At 38.7% G+C, this 10,113-nt stretch overlaps 1 protein-coding gene across 1 annotated transcript in view; it reads left to right on the forward strand.

Moving 5' to 3' along the window:
- Positions 1-10,113, forward strand: part of LOC103208268 (solute carrier family 5 member 4) — an 88,921-nt gene that overhangs the window by 70,907 nt on the left and 7,901 nt on the right. The window contains exon 14 of the mRNA XM_007953956.2: positions 8,667-8,778. Within this exon, the coding sequence (XP_007952147.2) occupies positions 8,667-8,778 (112 nt within the window). The remainder of the gene's footprint in view (positions 1-8,666; positions 8,779-10,113) is intronic.

Below are 10,113 nucleotides of genomic sequence, written 5' to 3' on the forward strand. Positions count from 1 at the left end.
CACATTTCATTGTAATACTTTGTCTTCTCAATTCTCCCTTTGAAATCATCTGTGAACTTTTCTATTTCATCATTTGTTCCATTTACTTTAGCTATTCTACATTCAAGAGCAAGCTTCAGAGTCTGTTCTGACATCCATTTTGGTCTTTTCTTTCTTTCCTATCTTTTTAATGACCTTTTGCTTTCTTCATGTATGATGTCCTTGATGTCTTTACACAACTCATTGGTGTTCAATGTGTCAAATCTATTTTTCAGATAGTCTCTAAATTAAGGTGAGATATACTTAAGGTCATATTTTGGCTCTAGTGAATTTGTTTGAAGTTTCTTCAGCTTCAGCTTGAACTTGCATATGAGCAATTGATTGTTCCACAGTTGGTCTGTGGCCTTGTTCTGACTAACGATAGTGAGCTTCTCCATTGTCTCTTTCTACAAAATGTAGTTGATTCGATTCCTGGGTATTCCATTTGGTGAGGTCCGTGTGTATACTCGCCATTGATGTTGTTGAAAAAAAGTATTTGCAATGAGTAAGTCTTTGATCCTGCAAAATTCTATCATGCGATCTCTGGCATCATTTCTATCACCAAGGCCATATTTTCCAATCACTGATGCTGCTTCTTCGTTTCCAACTTTCACATTCCAATAACCAATAATTATCAATACATCTTGATTGAATATTTGGTCGATTTCATACTGCAGGAGTTGTAAAAAAGTCTTCCATTTCTTCATCTTTGGCTTTAGTGGTTGGTGCCTAAATTTAAATAATAGTCATATTAATTGGCCTTCCTTGTAGACATATGGATGTTATCCTATCACTGACAGCACTGTTTCAGGATAGAGCTTGAAATGCTCTCTTTGACAATAAATGTGATATCTTTCTTCTTCAAATTGTCATTCCTGGCATAGTTGACCATAATATGATCATCTGATTCAAAATGGCCAACATCAGTCCATTTTAGCTAATACCTAGAATGGGAGCTCTGGTGGTGTACCTTGAATGGAGATCTTTAGATGTTCCATTTCATTTTTTTTCATTTTTCAATTTTTTTTTTTATTTTAAGAGCTTGTTTTACATTCAAAGTAATGCATACATTTAGTTTCATTTCCCATTCACCGTATCCAACCCTAACCCAGTCTCCTCCCCTCCCTACACTGTAACCCTTCCCCTGTGCCCCCCATTTTTATGCACTCCTGTTTGTCCCGCATTTTCTCAATTTGAATGTTGGTCCTCTGGGGTCTTGTGCTCTATTGCTCTAAGGGATGTATTACCATAGAGTATGTGGGTGCATCCTCCTGGGTTGAGTGGTCTGCGTGTACATCTTGTTAACTATTGGGCTGAGAGCCCGCCCCTGGGGGTGCATTTTATTCCAGGCGCAGAATGTATTCCAGGGCCATAGTATTGGGAATCTCACCAGATTTCATCTGACCAGTAATTCTGGTCATTATTGAGTTTTTGGATTTTGTTCCACGTTTTCCCTCCCACTCTATCCAGGATCTCCAGATTTCATCCTTTCCTGAGTGGTTGGCATTGGTAGCTGGGCACCATCTAGTTCTGGTCTCGAGGGCCATCGTGTCCTAGGGCTGATTGCTTCTAAATGCACCCCCCGTTTTTTGCATTTTTCTTCACTTCCGATGCTAGGAGACCGTTAGCTGCATCTTAGATGGCCACTTGAAAGCTTTTAAGACCCCAGTCGCTACTTACCAATGTAGGATGTGAAGCAATGCTTTTATGTATTTTCTTGTGCCAACTGAGTCTGGTGTACCCCAGTATTATGGTCCTGAGACAGCAGATCTATTGGCTCTCTCTCCCATAGTGTCTGGTTATCTGTGAGGGATTACTCTGTCTGTTTTCTATTGTTTCTGTAAGGACTGCAGGTATTTTGTATCAGTGGTGTCTGTGCAAGATTAGCCTCAGCTGAATCTATCCTTGGTCTAGAGTGTACCTCTGTTCACTGACCCCCATCTGGTCATCTCAGGTGTTTATTATTTATCTGTATAGCCTAGTGTTTGGTGTTAATGGCAATGCAGTATTGTGGACACATTGGTTGGTATTAGTATCTGTTGTCTATCTCTTATGTGCACAATTTGGTGTCCTCCCATTTCCTAATGTTATCATGGTGGTCATAAATCCTTCCTGTATATCCCTCCCCCTACCCATGTCAGCGTGTAGGCCCCAACTAGCCCAAAATTAATCCTTTCCCTTCCATCCATTTCATTTTTGATGACTTCCAGTTTTCCTAGATTCATTCTTCATACATTCTATGTTCCGATTGTTAATGGATGTTTGTAGTTTTTCTTCTCATTTTGAGTCATGATACATCAGCAAATGAAGATCTCAAAAGCTTTACTCCATCTAGCCAGTAATGTTAACTCTACTTTGAGGAGGTAGCTCTTCTCCAGTTGTATTTGAGAGTGTCTTCCAAATTTGAGAACCTCATCTTCCAGCACTATATCAGACAATGTTTCACTGCTATTCATAAAGCTGCTTTATTTATTTATTTTTTTTTCCAGAAGTGAACTGTCACATCCTTGTTCTTAGCATGTCTTAGTCTGGAAGTTTCATCAAAACCTATCCACCATAGGTGACTCTGCTGGTATTTGAAGTACCAGTGGCTTAGCTTCCAACCTCACAGGAACACTCAAGCCACCACAGTACAACAACCTGATAGATGAGTGGTGGGGAAGGTACTATAGTAACAGTCAAGCACTTAACATTTTTAAAATTTAATATTACTTCTACACTAATCTTGTTTGAATTTCCCACTAACTGAAAAATTTGTATATATTTTTGCATTTATCAATTATAATCTTTACTGCAATATTTATTTGCAGATTTCCCAGGAGTGTGATCAGCAGATTATGTGTAGGTGGGGAAACCTGAAGGCCCAGGGTTGTTTAAATGACCAAGGACACATATGTGAAATTCATAACTAAATATTTATGCTGTATAGTGGGAGTTCAACTGACTGAAGGAACATTAGAAAATATCAGAATTTTCAGAAACAAATATAAATGCTAAGCTACTTTATATGAGTCAGGTTTGACTCAATGGCACATAACAACAACAACAACAAAGGTATTTTATGCCAATAGAGAAAAACATAAATTATTATTTATTTTGAGGGAAAGAAAATTATATGCAAAATCAGTGAGACTATTTGGTAATTTATTTTTGTGTTTCATTATTATACTGTGAGGCATGAACTTCCAAAAATGGTATTTCAGAGAAAGTTATGGGTAGTGTTGTGGAAGTAAACTGGTAGTGCTGTATGAAAAAACCCAGTACAATAGATTTTTAGGAGGACAGCTACTAGCCAACTGACTGGACTCAAAAAAACTCACTGCCATCTAGTTAGATCAGACTCATAGTGACCCCTCCTTGGGTTTCCAAAGCAGAAGTAGATTGACCAATCTTCCTTCCAAGGACTGGCTGGTGGGTTTGAACCACCAGCCTTCTGGTTAGCAATCAAATGCCTTAGGCCCTGTGCTACCAGAGCTCCTAACTGACTGGAAGAGATACATATTTGTGTCATTCCAAAGAAAGGCAATCAAACAGAATGGTGAAAGTATCTAAAATTATCATTAATATCACATGCTAGCAAAATTTTGCTGAAGATAATCTTAAGAAGTCTAGCTATACATTGACAGGGAACCACCAGAAATTCAAATTAGATTCAAAAGAGGACATGGAACAAAGTTTATTATTACTGGAGTCAGATGCATATTGAGTACAAGAAAGCATTTGACTGTGTAGCTCATAATAACTTATAGATAACATGATGAAGAATGGGAATTCTATAATACTTATGTACTCATACAGAACCTGTACATGGATCAAGAAGTAGTTGTTCAAACAGGGCAAAGGGGTACTGCATGGTTCAGAATAGGAAAAGGTGTGAGTGTGGGGCAGTGTAATGGTTAATGTTATATGTCAACTTGGCTAGGCTATGATCCTCAGTGGTTTGGCAGACATTATGCAATCACTTTCCATTTCGTGATCTGATGTGAGCAACCAATCAATCATTTGAAAGGAGTGTTTCCTTTGGACTGTGTCCTGCCTCCAGTGTATAAATGGATGTCTGGCAAAACTTGCTTTCTTTCTTGAACCTGCACTCTTCTTGTTACTTGACTTCCAGTTCTTGGGACATAAACCTGCAGAAGACTCTGGCCTGCCGCCATACCTGCAGATTTAGGATTAGCCAACCCTGCAACTCTGTGAGCTAACAGAGGCCTTCAGCCTGCTACCTGACCTTTAGATTTTAGGTCCATCAGCCCCTGCAACCATGTGAGCCAGCAGTTTTCAGCCTGTTACCTGTCCTGAGAGGTGGATTTATAAAAGCCTCCACAATTGCATGAGCCATTTCCTTGAAATAAATCTCTCTCTATATATTTCTAGGAGCTCTGATAGCATAGTGCCTAAGGCACTTGATTGCTAACCACAAGCCTGGCAGTTCAAACCCACCAGCCACTCCTTGAAATGAAGATGGGACAATCTACTTCCGTAGTGATACAGCCTCAGAAATGCAAGGAGGGGTCGTTATGAGTCGGGTCCGACTTGACGGCACGCAACAACAACAACAACAACAACATATATATTTCTATATATGCTTCACTGATTTTGTTTCTCTGGAAAACTCAGACTAAGACAGGCAAAGTTGTATCCTTTCATTCTACTTATTTAATCTGTGTGCTTACCAAATAATCTGAAAAGCTGGACTATATGAAGAAGAACATGGCATCAGGATTGGAGGAAGGATCATTAACAACCTATAATGTGCAGAAAGTGAAGGCAACTGAAGCACTTAGTAATGAAGGTAAATTACCACAATCTTCAGGATGGATTAGACCTGAAAAAAAAGAAAACGAAAATTCTTACAACTAGTCCAACAAGCACATCATGATAAACGGAGAGAAAATCGAAGTTGTCAAGAATTTCATTCTACTTGGATCAATGCCCATGAAAGCAGAAGGCATAAATCAAGTGACACATTGTATTGGACGAATTTGCTCCAAAAGACCTCTTTAAAGTGCTAAATAGCTAACATGTCACTTTGTTGACTAAAATGTGACTGACCCAACCCATGGTATTTTCAATCACCTCATAAGCATGCAAAAGCTGAACAATGACGAAAGAAGACAGAAGAACTGAATTTGAATTGAATTGACAATGAGTATGGAATATACCATGCATTGCCAGAAAAATGACCAAATCAGTCTTAGAAAAAATACAGCCATAATGTTGCTTACAAGCAAGGATGACAAGCCTTTGTTTTGCTTACTTTGGACATGTCATTAGAAAAGACCAATTGCCAGAGAACAACATGATGGTTGGTGAAGCACAGGGTCCAGGAAAATGAGGAAAACTGTCAATGAGATGGATGGGCACAATAACCACAAAAATGGACTCAAACATACTAACAATTATAAAGATGACACAGGACCAGCCCATTCTTCATTCTGTTCCGCTTAAGGTCACCACGAGTCAGAGCTAACTTGACCACAACTAACAAGAAGAAGAAAGTACCTGCTCAAGGAAGAATATGATTTCAAGGAGCCCCAAGAAGAGTTTCACAAAGAAGTGGATTTAGCATAAGAAATACTATGATTAAGGAGCTTAAGAAACTATGATTAAGAGTCTTAGTGATAAGGTGAAAGTATATGCATGTTATGTCAATAACAAACAAAAAAGCCTATTACAAATGCTAGTAAAATAAATCTTTACAAAAAGTCACGGGTCAAATATGAAGCCAACTGAAATGAGGCAAGACTTTAAGCATATAATGAATTCAGAATTTAAAAACTGAATTGATACTTGGAAAAATTTCCTCAGAATGACCTAGGATGCTATTTCTTCATTGTGGTCAATGGTATGTCTTGGACCTCTGTGTGTGTGTGAAAAGTTATATAATTATAATAGCATAAATGTTGTTGACTCATTTTCATTATTAAAATCAACATACAAATAAAGCATGGGAATATTAATTATATTTACAGAAACAAAATTCTATAAAAATTAACAGTCTAAAAATAACAGAAACACCTCAACAACAAAAAGACACACAATCCAATTAGAAAATGGGCAGAAGACACAAACAGACACTTCACCAAGGAGGATATTGAAGCGGCCAACAAACATATGAAGAAATGCTCACGATCATTAGCTGTTAGAGAGCTGCAAATCAAAACAACCATGAGATACCATCTTGCTCCAGCACTAGTAGCAAAGTTCAACAAGACAGAAAATAACAAAGGCTGGCTAGGCTGTGGAGAGATTGGGACTATCATACACTTCTGGTGGGACTGTAAAATGGTACAACCATTGGGGAAAGCAATATGGTGATTCCTTCAAAAGTTGGAATTAGAAATACCATTTGACCCAGCCATCCCATTACTAGGTATATACCCTAAAGAAGTGAGAGCCATGACAAGAACAGATATATGCACACCCATGTTCATCACAGCACTATTTACAATAGCCAAAAGATGGAAACAACCTAGATGTCCATCAACTGAGGAATGGATAACCAAACTATTGTACATACACACAATGGAAAACTATGCAACGCTAAAGAATAATGTAGAATCTGCAAAACACTGCATAACGTGGATGACCTTGGAGGACATTATGCTGAGTGAAATAAGTCAATCACAGAAGGACAAATATTGTATTAGTCCATTATTGTAAATGTTAAGGAAAGGTTTATCTGTAGAAGGAAATTTTCTTTGTTGATTACCAGGGGTAGGAGGGGAGGGAATGCTGTTAGATAGATAGAGATAAGTATTGATTTGGGTGAAGAGAAGGGCAATGTACCAAATGTGAGTGACCAATATGGCACCATTGAGGATGAGAAAGACATAGAGAGGTATATGGGAAGTACAGACAACAAATATGAACCATTTTGCACATACAGTAGTGTGTTGTCAGTGAAGGCAAACATGGGTATATGGGTGGATAGATGGGTAGACAGGCTAAGCGATTAGGTATGTCTATGAAATGGGGAGTGTATCCAAGAACATATATAGGGTTGGCAGACAATGGTCCTATAAGTTTATGTGAATGATCAGAATTCCCAGGTGTATAGTAGAGCTGACAAGGGGCAAGGTTGTGGTCACTGCTTGGTCACAGCCAGATACCCAGAGGGACTGAGTAGTTGAACCTGTGGGCTTGGGACCATAGTCTCAGGGGACAGCAAGCTCAATTGGCATAACATATTATACAAAACATTGTTCCACTTCCTACTTTGGCAAGTAGTGACTGGGATCTTAAAAGCTAGCAAGCTGCCATCTAGATGCAACAATAGGTCTCCCCTCGTCCACAGCAAAGAAGAATGAAGAAAACCAAACTTCATGGAAACAATTAATCCTAGCTACTGGTACACCATCCGATCTGCAGCCTATACAACTATGAGACGAGAAGAACTAGATGGTGCCTGGCTACCACTGTCATCCACTTGTAAGGGGATCTATGTAGGAGATCCTTGATAGAGAGGGAGAACAATGTGGAATAAAACTCAAAATCATTTGGAGGAAAATAAAAAAGGTGGGGACCAGGTTTGCTGGTCTGATAGAGCCTGGTGGAACCACTGAGACTATGGCCCCTAGCTGCCCTTCAGGTCTGGAATTGAACCCACACCTGTGGTTTCCAGCCAAACAAAGTACAGGCATGTGAGTTGAACATTTACCTCAAGTAGATACACACCTTGGAGAGAACAATCATGGGAGAAAGAAGGGCTGCTTATGCACAGGGAGACAGCTCTGGGGGCAGGATTGTATGGAGGGATAGACACTGGGAAGAGGTAACTATGGGGAGGAAGTGGGAGGGGAGCTGTTGCATTGTGGTAAACTGTGGTCAATGACATGAGACAAAGTATATGTGAACTGCTGTATGGAAAGTGAATTTTCTCTGTAAATATTCACCCAACTCACAAATAAATAAATAAATAAATGGAAAAGCTGACAGAAGTTGGGAGGTGGATTGGAAAAGTGATATGTAAGGGTGTTAATTGCTGTCAGACTTGTGAATAGTACACAGATACAACCTAAACATGCTAGATACAGAACACTGCTTAAGAAGATATTTTAAAAGTTATAAAAGTAACTACTAGATGTACAGATAGTAATAATGACGTAGCTGACAATAGTTGGGTGATATGGCCAGTGAGTGAAGGCAGGGTGTAATGTAAATGAGCTAGATCCTCATCTATCATGAAGTTACAAATCCAGAAGTAGAAGCTTTAAGATTGTTATTTAGACTGTGAATAACTACCAGAACAATAACTACCAGAAGATTGGGTGCTCTGGTGGCATAGTGCTTAAGACATTTGACTGCTAACCAGAAGGCTGGAGGTTCAAACCCACCAGCCACTCCTTGGAAGGAAGGTTGGGCAATCTATTTCCATAGTGATACTGCCCTGGAAACCCAAACAAGGGTTGCTATGAGTCAGATGCGACTCGATGGCACTGAGTTTGTATTTTATTTTTTGGTTTTTGACCAGAAGAATTTTTTTAAATAAATAATTTGAAGTAGTCAGTGTGTTGTGGTGAGTGGGTGTGGTAGGAGGCCTATTCTTTGTGATCTCTACTCTCTACTCTCTTCTGCTGTTTGAGTACCCTTGTTTTGTTGTAAATGGTTTCCCATCACTAATGGACTTGTGTATGGTCTCTGGTCAGCTCTACCGCCTGTGCTGGGCCCTTCGAAACAGTACGGAGGAACGAATTGATTTAGACGCAGAAGAGGAAAGACAGGAGGAAGCTGTTGTTGCCGATGCTGCGGCTGAAGAAGGTAATACCCGGTTTACATTTGGCTTTCACACAGGAACTCTGTGCTCCTGGCTTGGGTTAGTGATCTGAATGCCACAGAATTCAGCTTCTGGAAAAACTGTTCCATTTATGGCAAATCTTAACTTCCCAACAAATTGTTATGAAACCTATCCATTCATCTGCCTGTCCATCAGTCAATTTGTCTGTCCATTCATCCATCACGTAACTAGATTATGTGTCTGCTACTGAACTGACAATCAGTTCCAAACTCTTGTTCTTAGTCACGTGGTAAGTGTTCAACCAATCAGTTTTGGTTGATTGTGACTAAGCATTTAGCCCCACCTCCTTCTCCAACCTTATTTCTCACTATTGTCCACAATATACCCTTCATTCCAAACTGACAGGTTTCCTCACTTCCCCACATATGCAAAACTCATGAGTTCTTAGGATATTTCTGCCTCTACTCCAAAAGAAAATATTTCCTATTCTTTAAAACTTAGTTCTAGTCTCATGTTCTTCGTTAAATTTTTCTGGCAGCCACTCCATGGCACCATGTTTCCCTAGTATTTTTAAACCATTGACTTCAAATATGTTGTCTTGAACTGTACACTGATTGTTTGGTTTGGTTTGGTTTTTGTTCTTCAAGGTGAAGGAAGGGTCAATGCCTTCTACTTACTTTGGTTTTTTATATCAGTGCTCCTGAGTCAGAGTGGCCGATAGTCACTCTTACTTTCCTTAGTCTTTGCCTGGTTTATGTATTAGGATCATAGCGTTCTCATAGAATGAATTGGAAATTAGCCCCTTTTTCCATTTTATGGAAATAGTACCATACATTTGGAATGATATCTCCACTGAAAATGTAGTATTTTGACAATAATACCTTTGGGATCTGTTAGGTTTGTGGTGTGTGTGTGTGTGTGTATATGTGTGTGACATAGAGAAAGACACAGAGGCTTTAAACTACTGATTAAATTTATTTAATGACCATGTAATTGTTAAAGGTTTTCATTTCTTCATAAATCAGTTTTGGAAAATTACTTTTCACTAAGATTTTGGCCATTTTGTATGCACTTAGGAACTCATTGACAAGATTTTTTCTACCTAGTCTTTTCTATCTCTGCTGTCTCTGTAGTTATGGCTTCCTTTAAGTTCCTAATATAATTATTTATGATTTGCAGTGATTTGTCTTTTTTGCTTAATAAATCTCACGGAAGACTTATTTATATTACTTTTCTCTAAGAACCAACACTTGTTTTTCCTATTTTTATTGTTACCCTTATTTTCTATTTCATTACTTAGTCATATCTGTGTACCCTTCCATTTACTTTGTTTGGATTTATTCTATTGCCATATATAT

The sequence above is a fragment of the Orycteropus afer genome, unplaced genomic scaffold (assembly GCF_000298275.1).
Source record: "Orycteropus afer afer isolate SDZICR_OR568_19922 unplaced genomic scaffold, OryAfe1.0 scaffold00420, whole genome shotgun sequence".
In the NCBI taxonomy this organism is placed as follows: Eukaryota; Metazoa; Chordata; class Mammalia; order Tubulidentata; family Orycteropodidae; genus Orycteropus; species Orycteropus afer.